The following is a 25,655-nucleotide window of genomic DNA, read 5'->3' as shown; positions in this document are numbered from 1 at the left end:
ACTACGGACGCCTATTTTAGAGGCCAGTGTAATAGTCCATGGTTCCATTTTGCTTGTTTATTCTCTGCTGGCCTCTCAAGTAGGCCACTACTGACGCCTAGTTGAGCGGCCAGTGTAATAGTCCATGGTTCCATTTTGCTTGTTTATTCTCTACTGGCCTCTCAAGTAGGCCACTACTGACGCCTAGTTGAGCGGCCAGTGAAATAGTCCATGGTTCCATTTTCTTTGTTTATTCTCTACTGGCCTCTCAAGTAGGCCACTACAGACGCCTAATTGAGCGGCCAGTGTAATAGTCCATGGTTCCATTTTGCTTGTTTATTCTCTACTGGCCTCTCAAGTTGGCCACTACAGACGCCTAATTGAGCGGCCAGTGTAATAGTCCATGGATCCATTTTGCTTGATTATTCTCTACTGGCCTCTCAAGTTGGCCACTACTGACGCGAAGATGAGCGGCCCGACACCTAACCTATTCACGAACGGCAAAGTAGGCGACGATAAAAACATAGATAAGAGACCCATGTATTGTCCCTAGTTTAATTTTGCGTGTTTATTCTCTACTTGCCTCTCAAGTAGGCCACTACAAACGCTTAGTTCAGAGGCCCGTGTAATTGTCCACGGTTCCGTTTTGCATGTTTATTTTCTAATGGCCTCTCAAGTAGGCCACTACCAACGCCTACTTGAGAGGCCCGACATGGAATTTCACCCGCCTCAACTAAACCAAACCTAACCTACCCTGGTCTAATCTCGTTTGAACGTAAGGGCATATCTGTACTGGCCTCGCAATTAGGTCTCTTAGGACCCCTAGTTAAAAGGCCAATGTATTATTCCAACATTTCGTTTTGCATGATCATTCTGTACTGGCCTCGCAATTAGAACACTTAAAACGCCTTGTTAAAAGGCCAGTGCATTACCCCATTTCATTTTTCCTGTTTATTCACGAAAGGCTAAGTATGCGCCTCTTTACACGGAAAAAGACAGTAATATAGCAATGTTTTGGAAAAGGCGGCAATTTATGGTTAGTCAGAAATAATTTGGAAAAGGCGGCAATTTATGGTTAGTCAGCAATATTTTGGAAAAGGCGGCAATTTATGGTTAGTCAGCAATATTTGGAAAAGGCGGAAATTTATGGTTAGTCAGCAAAATTTTGGTAAAGGCGGCAATTTATGGTTAGTCGGCACAATGTAGCAATTCATACTATTTTCTCCATCATAGGTTCCGCTTTTCCTCGTAGGGGGAATACTACTATTTTTACTACCATGCTACTAAAAATTTTACCACTATGGAAAACGGCCTCTAAAATAGGAATGACCCAATTTGGATATTTTAAATAAAAGGATTTAATAACAGTCCGAATCATAGCCCAAAAATGAGCACAAACCTTAAACGACCCAATAAATTTTTAAAATATCTCATTGGTCCTCTTAAAGGGAGGGTGAAGTAGAAAATCAAGTGATTTGTTATCGATTCTTCTACATATTGCAACGCATGTATCGGTGGAATGACGAGACGTTAGTTATTTAAACAAAGAACTCTTCTTTAAGGAAATACCGACATTAAGAAAAACTTGTAATACACAGAGGGGCTGAACTGACCGGTCAGGTTGAACGCGTACAAGAGAGATAGCCCTGAGGGGAAGGAAAGGTTCAGGTGTGTGGGGTAGGTGACAGAGAGAGGAAGGGTTGTCCCCAATATGGGTATAGAGAAAGAGCTCGTTGCAGTTCCCCCCCTTTCGAAGACACATGTCCTCATGCGTCACCTGTGATGGTCTCGGCGACAGAGGCGGGGTCGACCCCGCTAAGGTCTTCCAGCGCGTCATCATGTCGGCCGATGAAAGGTTTGACTTAAGACATTGAGTGGACTGGGAAAATTCGGTGGGTGTGACGAATGCGAAACGCTGGAGGGTCTTCCACTTGGAGTGTAGTGTTTCCGATATGTTTGCTAACTCTGAACCAAATTTGAGTTTCAAAATCATTCGGAGGTATTTCCTGAATGTTTCACTATGCAGACTGGTCTTATAAATAGTTGTAGAATCGATGAAAATTCACTTTATTTTCCACTTCACCCTCTTGAAGTAGTATATTTTATGTACTTAGATGCGTAGAATTTCAAGATTCACTTATGTTACTCCTTTAGATGCTTCATTCTTAAAATTCTCAAAGAAGTTGTAAAAACCAAAATATTACCTCTCCGAGTCAATTCATTTCTAGCAAACCAATTTCTTTCTAAATTTGATTTTGCTGAATTAGTAACCATTTTAAGCTTTTTCAGATTTGGATTTGCATTATGTTGGTTTTCACAACCATCCCATTTGTACTAGCTGCAATGCTTAGCCTTGTTAACCGGTCGTCATCTTTTATAAGGAATTACGTAAAAATTTTGAAATATATGCTAGTAATTCCAGTAGGTCAAGGAAGTAAGTTAATTCGAGTCTTTAATATACTGTTTGTTTAATTTATAACTGATCAGCGTTTCAAACATGTTGTAAATTACTTTTAACAGATCCTAGTGGAGCATTTCGAGTGAAAACACTTCGCATATTTTGGGCATTCTGGATGCTAGGAGCTTCAGTTTTGACTTTATCGTTTTCTGGAGTTCTGTTATCTAAAATCACAGTACCGACAAAAATTTCTTACATGGAGCAACTCTCAGACATGGCCAAAGTACCCAAGTTGCATATGTACACTGTTGCTTACGGCAAAGTAGTAGCGAAAATATCGGTTCGTTTTACGATTTACTAAAATAGCTTACATAATATCATTAAATTCATAAGATATGTTCCATAAGTTTGTCACTGGTTATTGAGACCTAGTCATGAAGTGACGTAGGTGAAACGCCATAGATTCTCGTAAAGCAACGCCTGGTGAGGCGTTGTCAAAGGCCAATAGGAAGATGGACGGCTGAACCGAGTGTAGTCAATTCTCGCGTAGTTCTCGAACTAGCTTTCAGTAAGTGCATTACGAAGTATAGCTAGTGTCATACTTACGGAACATATCTTATAAACTTATGATAATATGGGTTATATGGTTAAATATCAAAGGAAGGATCTTAGGAAATTTGATTAAAAAGTTTATTCTCTTCATCCACAATTTTAAATAACATAACTTACACATTTTCCATTTAGTTTTTACCCGACAAGGCTTCACTTTTGGAAAGAACCAAGGATGTTTATAAGTTTAACAAAGCGAATTTCTTTGAAACACTAGACTTTTTGGTAACAGACCTGAAAACAAAGTCTGTGTCTTACGGTCATGTAAAATTGGCAGTGCAACTTTATATAAACTTGCTAGACGTGTGTGAGGAAACCAAAGACTATTTGTACGTTTCGAAGGAACCGTTCCTTTCCTCATTAGCGATGATTCCATTCCGTAAATCCGTACCCGAAAATGTTCGACTTCAATTTCGACACGTGTTTGTATTCATTGCTATGTTAATAATATACAGATGACAAGCGTACTAATGCGTTGGTATTATCATAAGCGAATAATCCTCTTTAAGTATCCATCATGAGGTCTTTGGTTAAACGTCTCCGATCCCCTTCCTTTAGGTTACCGCCTAAGAGAAATCGGGCACCGAAAATGCAAAAGAGATTTTTAATTAATTCCCCTATGGTGCGGCTAAAAATATTTGGTCTCTATTTTTCTTTCGTGTCTGTATAAACATCCCGCAACCAGGGCCGGAAATAATCACTGGACACTGGACATTGTCCAATGTTTTTTTAAATTAAGGGAGTCACTAGACAATATTACCAATAAATTTTCCCATGTTTTGATAGCTTGACTATGAAGATGCGACAGTTTTTGCACAATCCAGTGGACAATGTCCTATAAATTTTCCAGTCAAATGGGGGGAGGGGTCACTGAACACATGTCTTATAAGACATTTTTCTTATTTCCGGCCCTGCCCGCAACTCAAAGAAGGACAGCTTAAAAGAGGGTCGAAAATGAAAAAACCGTGTATGACCTGGTGCCCTCTCGCGTGCTGGATCAAAACCATTATTTTAATATTACGACAACCCATTAATTAACTCGTAATTATCGTACAAATACTTCTTGCATAACACTAACGCGTTAGGAGAAGTATCTGGACTTGTTGCCAGTGAATATTTTCATACTGTATAAGCCTAAGAGATAATCCAAGTTATTGATTCCAGATTCAACACTGTTCTAAGTGCGGACCTCTTTACTCCATTGTTCAATAGATTTCGATTCGAGACGTCTCGCTGTTTCCTCAATCCATTGGAAAAAAACAATGAAGGTCCTGGTGCAATGAAGATTACGATGTTTATCGTACCTTTTCTCATTTTGGGAATCGGTTATGTTATTGCACTTTTACAGTTTTTCGTATCTTTTTACTACGCCATGTAAAAGTTAAATTAATTATTATCAATGAAAATTGCACGGCTCTTTATAAAAACAAAAACTTTTAAGAAAACTATGAAACCTGAATAATAATGAAAACCACCATTCGCAACTCTATTTGTTATAAAATAAACTAAACAAAGTTTATCTTTGGAATTTTAACCACTCATTAACTACCCGAATTGTTGCTAGGTTGATTTTTTTTCGTTAATAGAGTTATATCGATTTCGGGGAGGGTGACATTAAACTCCGCCCATTCGCCATTTTGGCGGCAGAATTTAACATGAGCTCTATAGCCACCAGAAGGTGACGCCATCTGTTGGCTTGTTAATTTCATTGGCTGAAAAACCAATAACGTCTCACCCCCCTCAGCAAATATTACTCTATACAATAGTGAACACAGTACGAACAAGTTGAGAAAACCAAAATATTACCTCTCCTAGTAGAGAGGAGTTCTTTTCTTCTTACTTTGCAGCATGACTATTAACGTTTGTCAAAACAAAACCTAATTTACTCTAGCCGCAATAAAAGAGAATGTGCTCAAAAGAATGGAAGATACGAAGCTATAACCAGGGCCGGAAATAAGGAAAAATTCTTTTAGGACATGTGTCCAGTGACGTCCCCTTTGACTGGAAAAATTATAGGACATTGTTCATTAGAGTGTGCAAAAATACTACCGCATCTTCATAATCAAACCATCAAAACTACGGAAAATTTATTGGTCAAAATGTCCAGTGTCCTGTGCTTATTTCCGGCCCTGGCTATAACGCGATTACGATCAGACCTGCATCGATCAGATAGACGATGTTATTTTTTCTTTAATAACTTTGAGTTGAGAAACAAGATTACCTTAAATATTAAAATAAATGTAATTAATATTATGTTTTTTCTTCGTTAATTATTCATCTTATTGCGTGTTAAATCGTTTGAAAAGAGAACAATAGTTGGTTTTATAAAAGAGGAGGAGTTTATAGGGAAAATGTTGCCCACATCCGTTACGCTGGCTGCTCAAACAACTATGACGGTCGAGTGGGCTATGCTTAAAATGAAGCCAATAAGTACAGACAGAACTTAATCATGGGTAGTAGGCTTAGAGGGGAGATTGGTACGAGAAGAAATCTGCAGTGAACTCAGACAGCAGAACGCAGCAAGCTAACATTTTATTAATCCCTGCTGGAAATAATAATAAAAACTTCCTTAAGAAATTTTGTAATAAAGGAACAATCAACGAAAATATTCCGTGCACAAGAAACTTCCTCCCATAGAGCTATTTCAGAGGGGGGAAAATTTCGTCTGCTACGAAAATTGGGCTTGCCTTTGAGTGTAGAGGGCGGCCATTTTGTGAGGGTTTCTCTATGGGCAAATAGCATTGGTGACGTAGCCATTACCCCCTCTGAAATAGCTCTATAGACGCATGCTAAGTTTCGCATACCATCAATTTCACGCCGCAGATCTTATACCTGAGCGCGTGATCGAGTGGGCTATGGCTTTATATATATACATTTTGTTCTTTGATATAAACTTGTCTTGAACTTTTGATGGTCGAGGCTATACGATTATTTACCGATGAATTCTAGACGATCGCGTTCGAGTTTGAAGTACGATTATCATTTTGTTAAATAAAGAATAAAGAACTTGAATTCAAATACTCGAATTACGCGCCATACGTAGTTGCTCGGTTGGTCGTTGCCGTATTATGGATGGAATATGGCTGGTTATGTGGTCCTTGTTCCGTCGTCTGGTTATCTTTCTGTTAACCCAAGAGCGCGGCAAAGTGCAAACCGCAAGCATTATTCTGACGTTTGGTATCGTGGGTTATTAATGTTAATATGATTTATGTTCATTGAAGAATTAAGCATGTTAATAACGTGTAAGTATAATTTTTTTGATCCAAATTTTTAAAATTTAACGACTTTTTGCTCACATTGTCATATAATAACAAAGTACTCCTTAAATCAATGCAAATTCAACCCTGATTCCGATTCCGAGGGGATCCTTTGATTCCTTTCTTGACAATGACAACCTTAGATTTTCATGCCCGCTTATATTTTTATTACATTTTCATGGCTCCCGATTTTTAGTTAAGTATTCTGTGATTTGTGAGGTTTTGTAGTTACTGTTAACCTTACCTCAGAGGTAACCTATTGGAACTTGGCAAGTGGGACATAGCCACACCCCCTGTCCCACTCTTTCTTGCAGAGTACAAGCTATTTTACCCACCTTTTTCGACCCTGTCTTGGTATCTTTTCTTCCATAAGTGGAGGCTAGAGTGAGATTGCATCATGTTCTAGTACTGCCAAGTCCTTGGTACCACTGTTCTTTGGATGGCTGTGTGTATTGACACACATTGTGTGCAGTCTGGGAAATAAGGATATTTTTTAAACTAGTCCTTGGGACCAGTAATAAACTGGTCTCCGGAGTGGTCCCAGCCTTTGTTCTCCTATAGATTTGCAATTAATAAACTGGTCCCGAGGACCAGTAACCCCCACTTCTTGAATTAAAAAACTAGTCCAAGCAATTAATAAACTGGTCCCGTGGACCAGAGGAAGTGTGCTATTTCCCAGACTGATTGTGTGTGTTGAAATAGTCTAGTTGCTGTTGTCTGTTGACCATAAATATGAATATATAAACACACATTTTATGGGATGGGGTGCATGTGCATGGCGAATTTAAAACATTGACGCTCCTAACATAGTGGCTAATCTTCTAAACACCAATTTTATCTTGCAAAAGGCAGGGACCAATCAGAACAGGTGTATTAGGGTGGAGCTAAAATAGCCTTTTCCAAGCTTAGGCCACTGCGCAGTAGGAAAGTCATCACGAAGGGGCACCATTGTACCTGCTCTTTAGTGCTTTTGTGTACCAATCACTCGATGATTAGTGAAACATATTTCAAGTTTTGCCAGAAGACTCGCCCTGAACAAGTTATGATTGGACTATTTTTAGTGGTGAACCCTTAAAACAAGTCTCTGCTGTGGTTAAGTTCAACCCACAGCTACTTAGGTGAAATTTTAAGTGGCCGCTAGAGGCGCTCTTTTGGAAAAAAGTTTCACGTCAGCTTACTTCCAGGGCTCCCAGAGCAGGGTGGGAAATAAGGATTTTTCTTTTAAACTGGACATTGGGCCAGCAACTAGGCCTGTGCGAGTACCCGGTACCCGAAAATTTCTTAATACCCGAAATTATTCGAATATTTAAATTTTCCCGCTCATTACCCGTGACAAGGCTTAGGACAATCGGGTATTGGTTTGGCAAAGTTTCTTGAACTTAGAAGAACTTAAGTTTGAGTAAACTTTTCCACAATGCTCAGTATTATTTCAATCCTCGCTAATAGCTTAGGTGGAATTCATAAACGTCGGACGCAACGCAATTTAGTACAGGCAAAGGCAGGGCGTCGTGCGCAAAAGGCGGAAGTTTGCGCACGACGCCTTGCCTTTGCCTGTACTAAATTGCGTTGCGTCCGACGCTTATGAATTCCACCTTTAGCGTCTTATTTTTGTACTTTTCGCCATAATGGTATCCAAGTCTTTCATGACACTTATTTTTTTAACAAATAAAAGTATTTCATCCCGATATGATTTTTTGCTACCCGAAAAGCACCCGACTATAATGGTAGTTTAGCTAGGCCTAATTATTCGAGTACCCGTTAGAAATCCGGGTACCCGACCCGATACCCGATTGGAAGTTTATTCAACTACCCGTACCCGACCCGAAACCCAAAAATCACTACCCGCACAGGCCTACCAGCAACCCCCCCCCCTAGCCTGGAATAAATAAACTGGTCCATGACCATTAACCAGGGCACGTCGTCTGCTAAGCTATTGTACTTCAAAACGCCGCGAAGTTCCAAAAATTTAAGAATCAAGAGAATTTTGGAAAAATTTTATTTTTAATCTGATTTAAAACTTTCATGATTAATAATTTAGTTCCTACATTATTAACAACTAGTCCACAGTACCTGATTGGTAGATTAAATAATTATCATATTTATATAAATATGTTATAAGTTGTAGTCTACTCTCTGTTATATAATAACTTCCTGTAAAACGCCAATAACTTAAGTTTGAACCTATTAATTTATAAATTTTTGGACCAATAAATATCCTATAATTTTGGCATTTTAGACCTATAATACCTATTATTTTTTGTGCAGGGTCTTTCCCGCCACTCCACGCATTGTTACGCCAAAAAATTAAAGTTAAATGATAGAAACCGAGATTTTAAAATTGTTAATTTAGTTCTTGAAATAATCATTTCTAGTGTTGTAAATTTTCCGGAAAAATAAAACGCGGAAAATTTTCCGCTAATCGGAAAAATATAAAACTAGCAATTAAGTGAGCTTTGAGTCAATTTATCAAACTTTTGAATATATTTCGATAGCTTCTTCAGTTTTGTTGTCCTGAGTTCGAAATTAATATAATAGATACATTTTAAAATAGAAACTGCAGCCTTTTTAAATAATTGAATTACGAATTTGACTAATTACACCTCGCTGACTTACCAAATGTAGTTGCATATCATCAAAAATAAATAGGGGAAAGTGTCGGACTCTCTCCTTCGTCTGTGACATGCTATTGGAGGGGTGAATGCATACTCGCGAAATCTGTTTCATCCCCCTCGCCTATTCACCACGTACCTAAGATAATTTGTGATGTTGCGCGTGAAGGAATAGTGCGGTTTTATTTTACATTAGCTGCTTTTGACTGAGGCTAACCGTGGCCACTGCAGTTTATCGCCACAATTTAATTTGATGATGTACATGATTTTATTAATTTAGTTTGCTAATATTGATGTTATTTACTAATATTAAAACGTTTTAGCTTATAATGACAACCCAGGGCCTAAGTTTAAACGAAATTGTAAAGGATTTTAACGATGAGTTTTTTGAATTAAATGATGATTTCAAGAACATCTGCGGCATTATTAATTTCATTTCGGGGTGCTAACGTTTTAAACAAACTTTAACCTCGTTGAAACGCGAAAATAACACTAAAGAAAATAGAACAGAGCGCGGAGGCTGTGACTCTTCCTTGAGATACGCCTATGCTAAATTCTCCCGTTTGGTGGCGTACGAGCGTTATTTTCGGGAAGAATGACATCATCAACTACAAATCTGATTGGCTGATACCATTTTAAACACCTCTCGCGCGCTTGAGCGTCTCGAAATGCATGTCAAGCTAAGGCAAAGGCAGGAAAATATGGCAGTCCGACACTTTCCCCTATTTATTTTTGATATCATGACATGACTCATTTTTCGTGCAGTTAATTTTAAAACTTTTCAATACAGATGGGGAACACTTTTTGCACATACCAGATGAAAAGTGGCGTTTCATCCACGTTGCGTTATTTGCATAACATTGTTTACATTATATACATTCTCCAGTTATTTTGCCATCTTTAGTAGATTTATTAAAGTACCGCCAAATATTAGTGGTTGATTTTTCAATAATTTGTGACTTTAAACAGGGTTAACAAACAATTTTTCCCCCTCCGAATTCACCGAAAACAAAATAATGAATGTTTTGAAAAGAAAGGCAATTGAAAAATTTTAAAGTTTTAACATTTTAATTGAGAAACCGGTAGCGGAAAAATACGGAAAATTTTCCGGAAAAATATAGCTCGGTCATTTTCCGGAAAATTTTCCGAGCGGAAAATTTTCCGCGGAAAATTTTCCGACTTACAACCCTAATCATTTCTAACCTCTAAAATCTTTCAAAGGGAAAATTAAAATAGACAATGCTTGATTTTCGAATTTTCGCGCGTATTATTTTTCCAAATATCGGAAAAAAAAAAAAATACTTCCTGGCATCATGGAGCGCGTGATCGAGTGGGCTATGACTGCATATAGCAACAGAGAGAATTTAGAAGGGGAGTGGAAGGCCCCCCTTTGACTCTATTAAACGTGATGACGCCCAAACAAGATGTCGCGTTGAGCTTTTTGGGGTAGGCGAGTTTCCGGTCACGTGTTCTAAAATATCTCTGTTACAAACGCATCATACCGGAAATCGACCTGCCTAGATAACGTTTAGCAGACGACGTTGCGCTACATTACAAACCACCCCTTCCACTCCCCTTCTAAATTCTCTCTGATAGCAAAGCCTATGTTTTAACTCCGCCCTCGTGGAGAATTTCTGATTGGTTCCTGCGTTTGGCAAAGTGAAACTAGAGTGAGGTATAGGGGGGTTAGTGGGGAAATGTAAAGCCCGCCCATTGACATGCGCGATAACCACTGCCTATCTATATCAATACCAATGATCTAAAACCAAGCATTTTAAATTTCGCGCCAAAGACTAGATTTTCCCGCCATCTACGTGTTGCTGTTGGAAGTAAAACATCCAGTGGTTACCGCGCATGTCATTGGGCGGGGCTTTACATTACATTTCCCCACTCCAGGTTAAACGTGGTATGGAGCCAACATTTGATTTAAATTTAAGTAAGAATCTGAAAGCCAATGCCAATGGGTTATCCTTAAAACACGTACTTTGATCTCATAATTTGTACGGCTTGTCAACTCAAAATTGCTCATAGAAGCCATTGTACTTCGGTCCTATATTAGAGAGCTTTCAGATGGGATAATAGTACGTCACACTACTTACCTTGGCAGCGTAAATTATTTCACGAGACTCAACTCCTCCTCCAACTGAAAGCTCTCTATTACCCTTTTTTGAACATCCTATATTATTGTTCTATAGTCTGCTATCTCGGTCGTGGTTGTGACGTCACACCCTCCCATCCCTTACCTCGGTTTTGGCGACCATATTGGAAGTCGTCAGCTCAGGCCATACAATAGAGCAATCTCAGTGATGACGTCAGTGTTTTGGTAAAACGTCACGAGAATAACTATGGCAGTGGGCGGCCATTTTGGTACCTTTTTGGTTCTATGGGAAAATAGCATGGATGACGTCACACTAAGGCTTCTGAGATAGCTCTATTTAGACTACCCATGTTGGCGTCACGTCCCCGTAGCTCCTCCCCTCGCAGTACCACTTTATACAATCTAATTTTTGATCATATAAAATTAAAATCCCATGAAATTGAACATTTTTGGATCATTATACAAATTATTTTGAAGCATGTTTTTTCGATTTTCGTTTCAGTCGTCACACAAGGTTAAATAGATAATAGTTAAAGATGGGGGAGCGTTTATCCGGAGCTTTTATATCATGCCTTGAACATTTATGTTCAAATAAAGTAACTGAACGAAAGGTATTTTTTCATTTCATTAATTTTCATAATTTTTTTTTTTTTTTTGTAAACTTCAATTACGAACTTTTAAATAAAATTTTTTTTTTTTTTTTTAAATTTCAATTACGAACTTTTAAATAAAAAAATTTTTTTTTTAAAATTTCAATTGCGAACTTTTAAATAAAATTTTTTTTTTGTAAATTTCAATTACGAACTTTTAAATAAAATTTTTTTTTTTTGTAAATTTCAATTACGAACTTTTAAATAAAATTTTTTTTTTTTTAAATTTCAATTGCGAACTTTTAAATAAAATTTTTTTTTTTAAATTTCAATTGCGAACTTTTAAATAAAATTTTTTTTTTATTTTTTTTTTTTTGTAAATTTCAATTACGAAATTTTAAAAAAAAAATTTTATTTAGAATGCCGTTGAGAATTTTCCAAGGTTGTTGTCGGAAGAAGGCGTGGTCCGAATTTTGGACATAAATTCGTCCAAAAATGACGAAACAAATTGGAGCTCGTTGTTGAAAGTTGTTAAGAGGTTTATTAGTAAAGAAGCCGATAATATCATTTCTAAAACCGCTGTTCGAGATGGTGGTACAAGAAAATTAACCAGCACAATGGAAACTTCGAGAAATAATTGCGTTACGTTGTTCAAAACACTCGTTAAAGCCGCAGGCCGAAGTACCGTGATTTATTCTACATTGAGATTAATTGCAGTTTAATTAATTAATTAATTAATACTTATTTAATTATTTATCATTTCAGAACGTCCAAATTCTAAGCCTCCCAATTTTTTCTCGTGCATTCTAAGTGTTTTAAACAGAAATGAAATGAGATCATTATTTGGCCAAGAATTTAGCCTGATTCTCATGAAAGATGTCTTAACATCCGAGATTTTGGTCAAGGATATCACACATGAACAGTTCCTAAGTATTAGCACTGAAAATATTAAAAAAATTCTGGCTTATTGCTGGGCGAAAATATACCTATTTTTAATTTGTCAAAAATTATGAAACTTTTAGATTTCAGTGACAGGAAAAAATGTAGAAATAACAGCTGATGATAAATTTTATCATAACCCACAAATGCATTAAAGGGAATGATAAGCTTCATTTGAAAAACCAGCTCTGATTTATATAACAAAAGATATAGAATTAATTTCCGTGAATTCAAAAATATCAAGCTTTTAATTCTCCCTCCGATTTCTGCTGCTTATTTGGCCGCAATATGCATTTGAAAATGCTTCATATGAAATTATTTGAAATCCACTTTTTACAAAAGGCTAAAAAGTTTCCCGTAGGCTGACGTCACAGATATATTTTTCCCCTTAGAGATGGCGCCACTCTTTCCGCTATCAGACCCAAAGTTTAGACTGGCGAGAAGCTCTAGACGCGTATAGGATTCCCGCGCTTTTATTTCCCCTCACGTCATAGTGACGTCATAAAACGGGCGAACAAGCTCGACAAGACAAAATTATTGATATATCGAAACTGCTGCAGAGTTTTCGTGATTTTCCAATGGATTTTAAAAATATTAACTTTGGTTCAATTATGTTAAAAACTTGATATTTTGAAAGCATAGTGACTCGAAAGTGTAACGTAATACCACTTTCGTGGTAAAATATGATATGAAATTGTAAATTCGCATACCCTTTAAAGCAAATGTCGGCCTCTGTGGCAACCCTAGCATTCTGGCTGATCTTCTACACACAAATTTTACTTTGCCAAAGAAGGAGCTAATCAGAACTCGTTCACATTGAGGGGTGGAGCTTAAACTGACCTGTGCTAAGCTTAGTGGGTCAGTCAACTCCACCCCTCGATTATGGGAGCATCTAGCGGGATTTGTTTAAACTAAACCACAGGCCGAGACTAGCTTTATTCAAATAGTGGGAGTGGAAAGTGGGGCAAAACTTGTTGCTATTTTTTAACGCTCATCTTCAGCTCGCAGTACAGAGTAGTTTCCGTTTATGACGTCAAACACATTTATTTTATATCGTAGATGGCGCGCCGGTAGACTTATAAATTTCGAACAAGCCGGAAATTCTCTATTATTTTGCTTTAATTACTCCATTAAAAATATCCCAACAATATTATATAAATAGATCTTGGAACTATATTTTGTACTACTTTTTTTGTGGCAAAAAGCTAAAAGGGTATTATAGCCTAGGGACTTGGCAGTAGGTACTACGTCATGCAACGTCAGGCTACCTTCCACTAGTGCTAAAAAACATACCAGGAGGAGGGGCTTATATAGCTTTCATTCTGTTTGAAAAAAAAAACATACCATAATGGCACTGGGGGCGGAGTTAAGCCCTAATTGCCAAGTCCCTATTGGTATTTTCGCCCAATGAGTTGCTGGAAAAAATTTATACAGATCGAGAAATTTAATTGCTGAAGTTTATTTTGTATATCATTCTTTTTTCTTGGTAGCTTTATTTAAAACGTATAAGGGATTTTTTAAGACACTTCCCGAAGGATGGAAGTTAAGTTCTATTCTGGGAGTTTTCGAGAAACTTCTTTACATAAGCAAGAATATTGTTCTCGAGCCTAAGGTGGTAGAAGAGATTTTTCAGTTGCTCGAAGAAATTTTCACTCGAATCGGGTAAGTATTTGCATTATTTCTTATAGCAAAGCGCGGGTCACGTGATTCCCCTACAAGTTGACTTTCCTTACGAACTCCAGTTTTGGATGGCTTGGAGAAGGCAGAAGGCATTTGTTGTGGGCGGGATTTATAAGTGTACGTACAAATCCCGCCCACTAGCCTTCGGCAAGCTATAACTGGAGTTCGTAAGGAAAGTCAACTTGTTATGAAGGGGAGGGGTCTATATCAAGCTTATATCTTCCATCAAATGTTCTCTACTGGGCATGGGTAAATTTCACAAGTGACTTTAATTGGGACTTGGCAGTACTACGTCATGCAACGTCAGGTTACCTTCCACTAGTGCTAAAAACATACCAGGAGGAGGGGCTTATATAGCTTTCATTCTGTTAAAAAAACATACCTTAATGGCGCTTGGGGGCGGAGTTAAGCCCGAATTGCCAAGTCCCTATTGGGATGGGCGTCTTTTCGCTATGTTTAAGCAGACGAAACACACTCATTTGACATCGCCCAATCACACTTTAAATACTATCATAAGTTCATAAGATATGTTCCATAAGTTTATCATTTGCTACAAGCTGGAGGTTGTCACGAAGTGACGTAGGTAAAACGACGCCTGGTGAGGCGCTGTCAAAGGCTTACCACAGACTAAATAGAAAGATGGACTGCTCCACTAACCGAGTGTAGTCTGCCATTCTCGCTTGTCGAGTTTTAAGTCTCTTGCATTACGAACTTCTGTCAAACTTATGGATCATATCTTTCAAACTTATCTTTTAAACACATTGGAAATCTCTTCATGCAAAAGTGCACACTGATGTTTTTTCTCCACTAAGGGATGAAACAATTAACCACTACGAAGGGTTAGTGCAAGCCACACTCGACTTCAGTAGGAGACTTGCACTCGATTTTCGTCTTTGTGTCTGTTCCTTGGGAGAAAAAACCATTCCACATTTTTTGAATTTTTGGTCCAAAACCATTCCGTTTTCTCTTCAAGTAATTCCATTTTATTTAATTTAGTTAATCATTGTTCGTTAATTAAAATTAAATATTTCCTTTCAGGCAAAGCTTATCGAATTTTTTTATCTTCAAATTGTAATTCATAATCCAAGTGGTCAGTTAGAAGTTGGAAGCCTTGCCTGTGATAAAAAGAAGTGGACAAATATACTCAAGTCATTGTTTGATATGTTGGTCAGAGAATGCGAGAGAGGACCTCAAAAATCCAAAGCTTCCTCCAAGTAAGTGAAATTATTCGTGTTATGATCAGAACTAAGCCTTATTGAAGCCTAGGGAGTGGGCAAAGGGCTGAAAATCTCCCATACTAAGTGTCAGACCGTCACTTAGCCAATCAGGAGCCTTCCCCCACTAGCCTTTCACTCTGTGAAGCTAGCCGCCATTTTGGTGGAAAGGGGAGGAGCCACCTTAAGCCACACCTCTCTGGCACCCCCCTTTCCGCCATTTTGGTGTAAAGGGGAGGATCCACCTTAAGCCACACCTCTCTGGCACCCCCCTTTCCGCCATTTTGGTGGAAAGGGGAGGATCCACTTTAAGCCACACCTCTCTGGCACCTCCCTTTCCGCCATTTTGGTGGAAAGGGGAGGAGCCATCTTAAGCCACACCTCTCTGGCACCCCCCTTTCCGCCATTTTGGTGTAAAGGGGAGGAGCCACCTTAAGCCACACCTCTCTGGCACCTCCCTTTCCGCCATTTTGGTGGAAAGGGGAGGAGCCATCTTAAGCCACACCTCTCTGGCAGCTCCCTATATTAGTTCTAAAGTCCCATATGCTTTGGTATTATCCTTAGTCAATATATAACGCTAAAAGAAATGTTCATGTAACATAAAACGAAGGCTACTGTGCCTCCATTGGTTTAGGGTGGAGCGGAGCCTCCGAGATATCTAAGCCCATGCATGTCGATTTTTACGTGGGGAAATATCCAGTTTCATAAGAGGAAATATTTTTACCCTTTGTGTGTACGAGGTGGCGCTTTAATGACCGTTGCGACCGGGGTCTTCCATAAATTATCGATGACATTTTAGGGACCAATTATAAAACTATTATGAAAGAGAAAGGTTTCACCTTTAAATTAACGTAATTTTTTAGGGGCTATTCACTTTTTATTGAATCTATTGGTTAGATTGTATGGACAAAAAAGTTGCTAATTCACAGTTTCCATATACCATTAGAGGACTTTTTACCCCTTCAAAACCTTTCATTTTTTTAACCTTAACATTTTTATCCTTTACTTCTTTGGAATGATTGTTTAATAAAGGTCTTCGGAAATTTTCAAAAACATTTTTTAACTATCCGTGACCTCGGCTTCACCGCTCTACGTCTATACCTTGCCCTAAAATTGTAGCAGTCGACGGGGTCATGAGGCTGAACTTATGTTTATTTTACGGTGCTGAAAGCGCCACCAAGCGGGAAAACACGGCGAACTAAATTAGTCAAAAAAATATTCTCGCTTCGCTACATGCATGGGCCTAGATATCTGGGAGGCTCCGGTTTAGGGCGGAGTTAAAACTAGCCTTAGTCGGCTTGTAACATTTTGTTTAAACTAAACAACAGCTTAGACTCGCTTTGAAGCAAAGTGCGAGTCACGTGGTTCCCCTACTAGTTGAATTTCCTTAGCAACTCCTGTTTTGGCTTATCGAACGCACTTATAAGTCCGGCCCACTTGCCTTTGCCAAACCAATAATCAGGGTTCATACAAACCTGGAAAACAGGGAAAACCTGGAAAAATCAGGGAAATAAATAGTTGACAAAAACCTCAGGGAAATTTAGAATTTTTAGTAAAATTCAGGGAAATCAGGGAAATTTGCGTCAAACAGGGGCCGAGTAATTAAGCAAAATGTTCGTAAACATCCCCTCCGTAGGTTTAACATTACACCTAACTTTGGAGGCTCGTAACTCTGGTTCTACTAGAGATGTCCTTTTAGTATGTAACAGTCCCATTTTCCCCCCTCCTTCGTTAACATTTGCTCCATAGGATATTCCATATACGGGAAAAACCTAGAAATCTCAGGGAAATTTGTTTTCCAAAAGTTGTATGAACCCTGAATAATGGAGTTCGTATGGAATGTCAACTTTTAAGGGAACCACGTGACCCACGCTTTGCTTGAAATTCTGTTAACTAATTAACTAAAATTTAATTAACTAATTTTAGTTATCGGAGAGGCATTTGTTGGGTTCCGGAGTTTGTCTCCTTGACCGTTGAGGTGTGCAACTTAGTATTTTTGATAAAGGATGGACCACCAGAAGTAGGGGGAGATGCGGTTCAAACATTTAAGAAACCTCGTTCCATGTACACTGTCTTTACCATATTAAATCCCTTGAAGGAATCAAAGTCTACTTTTGAGATAATTCCACGGTAATTACAACCTGTTTTTAATTAAATTAATTTAATTAGTATTGTTTTAATTAAAATTAAAGTCTCAATCCATTGATTAATTTATTTAATTTAAGGTTACAAGTATTAGGTGGGTTATTGGAGAAGTATCATTTTGTTTTTCAATTGGATGAACTGGTTCAACTTTTGAATACCATCTTACACATTCAACTGGCGACTAAACAGTAAGATATTTTGTTTTTATTGAACGCACCTACTATTATTTAATAATGAATAGAAAATATTCAAGTATCTGTTAAAGCATAAAGGGACTTTTCCTTTAAAGGGAGGGTGAAGTAGAAAATCAAGTGATTTTTTATCGATTTTTCTACTAATTATAAGACCATTCTGCATAGTGAAACATTCAGGAAATACAGATTCCGAATGATTTTAAAATTCAAATTAGGTTCAGATTTTAAGGATAATTTTAAACGAGGACTGCCGACCAATCGCGTAACGCCCTGCCTTTTTGTTAACAAAATTCTCGTGGCATTTTACGTGTTGAATGAAATTTATCACGAGATTTGATAAAATTTGGCGCGCAACGTGACAATCGTGGCGCGAGACATGGAGCATGCGTGCCACGAGAATTTTGTTAATGAAAAGGCAGGGCGTTACGCGATTGGTCGGAGGTCCTTCTTTAAAATTATCCTTAAAATCTGAACCTAATTTGAAATAATTTTAAAATCATTCGGAAACTGTATTTCCTGAATGTTTCACTATGCAGACTGGTCTTATAATTAGTAGAAGAATCGATTAAAAATCACTTGATTTTTCTTCTTCACCCTCCCTTTAAATTGCATTGTTAAGGTCGAGCTAAAGCCAACTTGGGAAGGGGGGAGGGGTTGCAGTTCATATGCCTTTAGTTTCTGCTCATTTCCAAGCATGCAAGTGTTTCAAATAAAAAATTTCAAGACTTTACAAACCGAAAGACAACATTTCAAAGATTACAACAAAATTGTGAAAAACTTTTATTTTTGAAATTACATTAAGTTAAATGACATTAAATTTAAAGTTACTAATTCCAATATATCTAATTGTCTTTCCGTCGTTTAAATTGCGTAAAATTTTGCATACACGCGCATTTACACCTACGCTAGTGGTTAATCGAGACACTTTTGGAAAATGTCAATTATGTAACTAATTAAGCGAATAAATTAATTTAATTAGTGACTTAATTAGTTAAATAATTGAATAAATTAATTTAATTAGTGACTTAATTAGTTAAATAATTGAATAAATTACTTTAATTAGTGACTTAATTAGTTAAATAATTGAATAAATTACTTTAATTAGTGACTTAATTAGTTAAATAATTGAATAAATTACTTTAATTAGTGACTTAATTAGTTAAATAATTGAATAAATTACTTTAATTAGTGACTTAATTAGTTAAATAATTGAATAAATTACTTTAATTAGTGACTTAATTAGTTAAATAATTGAATAAATTACTTTAATTAGTGACTTAATTAGTTAAATAATTGAATAAATTAATTTAATTAGTGACTTAATTAGTTAAATAATTGAATAAATTACTTTAATTAGTGACTTAATTAGTTAAATAATTGAATAAATTACTTTAATTAGTGACTTAATTAGTTAAATAATTGAATAAATTACTTTAATTAGTGACTTAATTAGTTAAATAATTGAATAAATTACTTTAATTAGTGACTTAATTAGTTAAATAATTGAATAAATTACTTTAATTAGTGACTTAATTAGTTAAATAATTGAATAAATTACTTTAATTAGTGACTTAATTAGTTAAATAATTGAATAAATTAATTTAATTAGTGACTTAATTAGTTAAATAATTGAATAAATTTATTTAATTAGTGACTTAATTAGTTAAATAATTGAATAAATTAATTTAATTAGTGACTTAATTAGTTAAATAATTGAATAAATTAATTTAATTAGTGACTTAATTAGTTAAATAATTGAATAAATTAATTTAATTAGTGACTTAATTAGTTACATAATTGACATTTTCCAAAAGTGTCTCGATTAACCACTAGCGTAGGTGTAAATGCGGGTTTATGCAAAATGTTATGCAATTTAAACAACGGAAAAACAAGATATATTGGAATTAGTAACTTTAAATTTAATGTCATTTAACTTAATGTAATTTCAAAAATAAAAGTTTTTCACAATTTTGTTGTCATCTTTGAAATGTTGTCTTTCGGTTTGTAAAGTCTTGAAATTTTTCAATTGAAACACTTGCTTGGAAATGAGCAGAAACTAAAGGCATATGAACTGCAACCCCTCCCCCCTTCCCAAGTTGCCGTTGGCTTTAGCTCGACCTTAACCTTCCTCCATACGTTTATCATTGCTTTAATTCTGTGTTCCATGAAGAATGAACATAATCACCTTTTTATGCTCATCCCTTGTAATGTCTTTGAATATAATTTTTCAGGGTGGAAGTGAGGTCCTGTCTTTTACAATGCAACTGTTCCTTAATTGTCGCGTATATGGCCAAAAAAAGCGCAAGTGATAAGGCGGTATTTGATAAAGTATTGGAGCACACGGTCAAAATGGTTGCTCTCAATCAGTGTCACGAAAATTCGCATAAACTACTTCAATCTCTTTTGCTCAACAAACTGGTTAAACCCAGTTCTGATTTTCACCAACTTTACGCTCCAGGTAAGCATTGTTTAAGAAACGTTATCAGATGGCGTTCTGTTCGTAGTTGGATACGTGACGTTACATTAACGAAACGGTTTCGCAAGGCTTAGTGGACTACTTGCTTTAGTGGTAACAATGAATATGCATCGTTTCAATCATGTTGATTTGATTAGGAGCCTATGACGCGTTTTGAGTAGCCAAGCATAAGACTGGAGTCCCAGTGTTAGATGCGCTAAAAATCCCAAGCCAGCAGCGCCCTCCTGACCATATTTTGTTAGGAAATGTTTGACGCGTTATGTTAAAGGCAATTTTAACAAGTGCAAGTACAAAAGATGTGTTGGGTTAATTCTAGAAATCAAAATCACTCTAAGCCTTGTCTCTTAAGAGCCGGCAGTCAATATGCTGACTTTTAGTCTTTTGTTCATACTCGGGGTTATAGTCTGCTACCACGAACTTTCTCGTGACGTCACACCCTCCTATCTCTTACCTCGGTTTTGGCGACCATATTGGAAGTCGTCAGTTCAGGCCATACAATTTAGACTACCAATATTGACGTCACATCCCCGTAGCTCCTCCCCTCTCAGTAACCCTCTATAGAGCTATCACAGAAACGTTGTGACGTCACCCATGCTATTTGCCCATACAACCAAAGCGATACCAAAGATGGCCACGCCCAATGTCAAAGCTAAGCCCATGACGTTTTACCTTAGAACTTACGTCACAACCGAGATAGCTCTATAGAGAGCTTCAAGTTTTAGGAGGAGCTGATTCTCGTGACATAATTTACGCTGCCATATTGGTGGGTTTAAAGCAGGAATGAAGCTGAGACCATGCGCCAATATGGCTACCAGAACAGAGGTAAGACTTGGGAGGGTGTGACGTACTACCATTCCATCTGGAAGCTCTCGTGTCGTCTTTATTTAAGCCCCATTCAAGTCTTATCTAGAACAGAAGTTAGGCGAGGTATAGAGCTATTTCATAAGCCTTAGTGTGACGTCACCCATGCTATTTGCCCATACAACCTAAGTGGTACCAAACATGGCCGCGCCCAATGCCAAAGCTAAGCCCATGACGTTTTACCTAAGAACTTACGTCACAACTGAGATAGCTCTATTGGAAAAGAAACTTCCACCACGTGACTCGTGTCGTCTTTATTTAAGCCCCATCCAAGTCTTGTCCAGAACAGAAGTTAGGCGAGGTATAGAGCTATCTCAGAAGCGTTATTGTAACGTCACCCATGCTATTTGCCCATAGAAGCAAAGCGGTACCAAAAATGGCCGCGCCCAATGCCAAAACCAAGCCCATGACGTTTTACCTTAGAACTTACGTCACAACTGAGATAGCTCTATTGGAAAAGAAGCTTCCACCACGTGACTCGTGTCGTCTTTATTTAAGCCTTATCCAGAACTTAGGCGAGGTATAGAGCTATCTCAAAAACCTTAATGTGACGTCACCCATGCTATTTGCCCATAGAAGCAAAGCGGTACCAAAGATGGCTTCGTCCAATGTCAAAACTAAGCTCATGTCGTTTTACCTTAGAACTTACGTCACAACTGAGATAGCTCTATTGGAAAAGAAACTTCCACCACGTGACTCGTGTCGTCTTTATTTAAGCCTTATCCAGAACTTAGGCGAGGTATAGAGCTATCTCAGAAACCTTAAATGTGACGTCACCCATGATATTTGCCCATAGAAACAAAGCGGTACCAAACATGTGGCCGCTCACTAGCTGCCAAAGCTAAGTCCGTGACGTTTTGCCTAAGAACTTACGTCACAACTGAGATAGCTCTATACAGAGTCGGTTGTCATCATAATGAGACTTAGAACAATTCGTTCTCTATTGAACTTAATTGTACTTTATTTATCGTTTAAGGCTCGTCAAATCACGTGACATGGTCATCACTGGAAACTTTGATTATTTTCTTGGAGAACTATTCCATTCCAAGCAACTTTTCCGTTTATTCTACGTCAAAATCATCGAAAGAAAAACTCTACGTCTATCAAGAACAAATACTCCAATGGATGTTCCCTTCCTCAGATGAATATTTCATCCAACGATTCCGCGAGGATTTGCCAATCTTTAGCAAAATGGCAAAAGTTTTGCTGTTTCTTTGTTGCAGAGAGGGAAATGGATTATTCTGTGAAAAGAATAAAGTCAACTCCAGTATGCCTGGTAAGATATAATGTTTTTAAGAAAAGTAGTCCAATGCGCGCAAGGTGCAATGTGCAACCTTGGATTAAATGCGACTCTAGCCTTCGGTAAGGCACATCAAAACGTAAAACGGAAAATCCTAGGAGGGTATACGGGGGAGAAGGGGAAATAATTTTGGTGTCTCAAGAAGTGTCGTCATAAGTCACGTGCGTTGGCAGTTAAGTTTGAACAACGATTAAAATTAACCCATGACGTAGGCTTGTCACACTAAATCTACAATTCCTCATTTTCCCCCTCCCTTTGCCATTAGCCCTCCCTAGATGGCGCTCCGTTTAAGGGGCAAATTTTTAGTCAAGTTTTCGGGGGAGCTGTATCCATAGAATGTAGGACATAATCCCCCCATTTGAGAAGAAAAGGACATAATCCCCTCAGGTAGGAGACAAAATCCCCCGGACATAATCCCTCAATTTGAGAAGAAAAGGACATAATCCCCTCAGGTAGGAGACAAAATCCCCCGGACATAATCCCCCCATTTGAGAAGAAAAGGACATAATCCCCTCAGGTAGGAGACAAAATCCCCCCGAATGGATGCCGAAGACAAAATACCCCCAGCCCCAGGACAAATTCCCCCCAGCCCCGGGACTAATTCCCCCCAAACTGTGTTCTTCGGAAGAAAATAAATGTAAAAAATAATATTTTGGAAAAGGCGTAAAATTGTTACAATATTTCCAAAATATTACGAACCGAACCGAACCGAACCCAACCAAACCTAACCAAACCTAACCTAACCTAACCGGGGATTATGACCGGGGAATTTTGTCTAGAGCGTAGGGGGATTTTGTCTTGATAGTGGGGGGATTTTGTACTCTTAACTTGGATGGGGGGAAAATGACCGGGGGATTTTGTCTTGGGGGTATTTAGCCCGTATACCATATCCATACGTAGTCGTTGTCGCATTTAATCCAAGGTGCAACGCGAAGCGAGGTAAGACTGTCGCGAAGTGATACATAATGATGAATTCAAAATCCGTCTATGTATGTTGAGGAAATCGCTGCGCAATGATTCTTATTAGCTGTTTGTATTCCTGTGTTTAGTAGTACATCTTCGTTAGCGTCATTGCAGTTTATTAATTTTTAATTCATTTTCTAATTAAGAAGTTTGGAGTAATTATGAAGATTTGAAAGAAGATCTATTGAAATCGACCTTTGACTTTGAATTTGAAAAGCCTGCAGTATTTAAAAGTATTAGCAATGAATGTCCAAACCCAACTAGTTTCATCGCGGAAATCAAGACACAGATACTATTGTCGCTTGATAATGAAACTGGATTTCTCTTTGATCCGAATCAAGTACATATGATCATTTAACTTAATTAATTTACTTCAATTGTTTATACATATCGAAATTATATTGAGTATTAATTGTTTTGCTTTTCAGACTCTCGCATTAGATATTTTTGCCAAAGAAGCTTGTTTTCTAATCATTTTTCAAAAACTAATGCGGAAACACAAAGTACCGTTTGAATTTTGCAAGTTGGACGATCTCATTAAGGTATTTTCATATATTAAATATTGTAATACAACCACCATGGAAGGGAGGTGCCAGAGAGGCGTGGCATAAGATGGCTCCTCCCCTTTCCACCATAATGGCGGAAAGGGAGGTGCCCGAGAGGGGTGGCTTAATATGGCTCCTTCCCTTTCCACCAAAATGGGGGAAAGAGGAGATGCCCGAGAGGGCGTGGCTTAATATGACTCCTCTTTCCACCAAAATGGAGGAAAGGGAGGTGACCGAGAGGTGTGACATAAGATGGCTCCTCCCCTTTCCACCAAAACAGCGGAATGGGAGGTGCCATAGAGGTGTGGCTTAAGATGGCTCCTCCCCTTTACACTAAAATGGCGGAAAGGGAGGTGCCCGAGAGGCGTGGCTTAAGATTACTCCTCCCCTTTCCACCAAAATCGCGGAAAGGGAGGGGCGAGAGGGGTGGCTTAATAATGGCTCCTCCCCTTTACACCAAAATGGCGGAAAGGGAGGTGCCCGAGAGGTGTGGCTTAAGATGGCTCCTCCCCTTTTTACCTAAATGGTGGAGAGGGAGGTGCCATAGAGGTGTGGCTTAAGATGGTTCCTCCTCTTTCCACCAAAATTGCGGAAAGGGAGGTGCCCGAGAGGTGTGGCTTAAAAATGGCTCCTCCCCTTCCCACCAAAATGGCGGAAAGGGAGGTGCCCGAGAGGTGTGGCTTAAGATGGCTCCTCCCCTTTCCACCAAAATGGGGAAATTCATTACATTATTTTGTAATTTAGAGAATTTTGGTTCAAATTGGCGATTTCCTAACACCATGCTCCAAGGAAACAATATCCTTAACGTCTAATGTGGTTAAAGCTTTACTTTACGCTGTCGAGTTTGAATCAGAGTCGTCTGCTTGGCTTGTTCCGCTCTTTCCTCAGAAACTGCTCGATTCTCTTATGATGGTTTTCACAACTGAAGTAATTAAATGTTATTTTAGTTTTAATTTCAAACGTTCGTTTATAATTTGTATTCATTAATTAAAAATTAAAATTAACGATATTTAGGAAATGGATTTTTCAATTTCGTTGCCACCATCTGCTCGAGGAAGTTTCGCCCCTACCTCTACCTCAACGCAGTTCAATTCAAGCGTATCTCGTAATGATTTGGATGATTTAGTGGGAATGGAACCCATAACTAGTCAAGCTGTTAATGCAAATACTGGTAATTTAATATGAAAACGATCTTATTGGTGTCTTCGGATATCTTTCCGGCAAAGAGTTCATCGGTGATGATTTCTCGTACTATTTTGTAGCTGGCGGCAGCTTTAGACTTTTTCCTACACGTTGACATTCCCAGGGTTCATACAAACCTGGAAAAATCAGGGAAATAATAAATAGTTGACAAAAACCCCAGGGAAATTTAGAATTTTTAGTAAAATTCAGGGAAATTTGCGTCAAACAGGGGCCGAGTAATTAAGCAAAATGTTCGTGAACATTACCTCCATAGGATTAACATTACACTAAACTTTGGAGGCTCGTAACTCTGGTTCTATTAGAGATACGGGGATGCCATTTGAGTATGTTATAGTCCTATTTGCCCCCCATCTAACCATACTAAAAACGTACGGCTACGACAAACATGGGCAGAGTAATTAAGGAAAATTTTCAAAAACATACCCCCTCCATAGGAATAGCATTACACTATACTTTGGAGGCTCGTAACTCTGGTTATATTAGAGATACGGGGATACCATTTGAGTATGTTATAGTCCTATTTATCCCCCATCTAACCATACTAAAAACGTACGGCTACGACAAACAGGGACCGAGTAATTAAGCAAAATGTTCA

The 25,655-nt window shown here is 37.9% G+C and overlaps 1 protein-coding gene and 1 long non-coding RNA gene across 5 annotated transcripts in view; both read left to right on the top strand.

Annotated features, from left to right (window-relative positions):
* The first annotated feature begins 3,272 nt into the window (after positions 1 to 3,272).
* On the top strand, positions 3,273 to 4,531 carry LOC149708985 (uncharacterized). Its single transcript, XR_016381254.1, has 2 exons — positions 3,273 to 3,408; positions 4,151 to 4,531. It is a non-coding gene; the product is annotated as an uncharacterized LOC149708985 (long non-coding RNA).
* Positions 4,532 to 6,099: 1,568 nt separating this feature from the next.
* tefu (Serine/threonine-protein kinase tefu) overlaps positions 6,100 to 25,655 on the top strand; it is a 48,537-nt gene continuing 28,981 nt past the window's right edge. For 2 of the 4 annotated variants that reach the window (XM_089864420.1, XM_089864417.1), the window contains exons 1-15: positions 6,100 to 6,228; positions 11,453 to 11,561; positions 11,960 to 12,221; positions 12,306 to 12,470; positions 13,970 to 14,141; positions 14,972 to 15,131; positions 15,198 to 15,373; positions 17,300 to 17,503; positions 17,599 to 17,706; positions 19,944 to 20,170; positions 22,026 to 22,325; positions 23,459 to 23,652; positions 23,741 to 23,854; positions 24,602 to 24,784; positions 24,872 to 25,028. In XM_089864420.1, the coding sequence (XP_089720546.1) occupies positions 11,487 to 11,561; positions 11,960 to 12,221; positions 12,306 to 12,470; positions 13,970 to 14,141; positions 14,972 to 15,131; positions 15,198 to 15,373; positions 17,300 to 17,503; positions 17,599 to 17,706; positions 19,944 to 20,170; positions 22,026 to 22,325; positions 23,459 to 23,652; positions 23,741 to 23,854; positions 24,602 to 24,784; positions 24,872 to 25,028 (2,497 nt within the window). In that variant the 5' untranslated portion in view covers positions 6,100 to 6,228; positions 11,453 to 11,486. Of the gene's footprint in view, positions 6,229 to 10,769; positions 10,789 to 11,452; positions 11,562 to 11,959; positions 12,222 to 12,305; positions 12,471 to 13,969; positions 14,142 to 14,971; positions 15,132 to 15,197; positions 15,374 to 17,299; positions 17,504 to 17,598; positions 17,707 to 19,943; positions 20,171 to 22,025; positions 22,326 to 23,458; positions 23,653 to 23,740; positions 23,855 to 24,601; positions 24,785 to 24,871; positions 25,029 to 25,655 lie in introns of those variants that run through there. The other 2 variants (XM_089864419.1, XM_089864418.1) reach the window with 2 other exon arrangements.

The sequence above is a fragment of the Phalangium opilio genome, unplaced genomic scaffold (genome assembly GCF_054372755.1).
Source record: "Phalangium opilio isolate 3A_F unplaced genomic scaffold, DU_Popi_V2 ptg000013l_1, whole genome shotgun sequence".
NCBI lineage: Eukaryota > Metazoa > Arthropoda > Arachnida > Opiliones > Phalangiidae > Phalangium > Phalangium opilio.
Note: the sequence above shows the minus strand (reverse complement) of the source record. Positions and strands in the feature narration are given on the sequence as shown.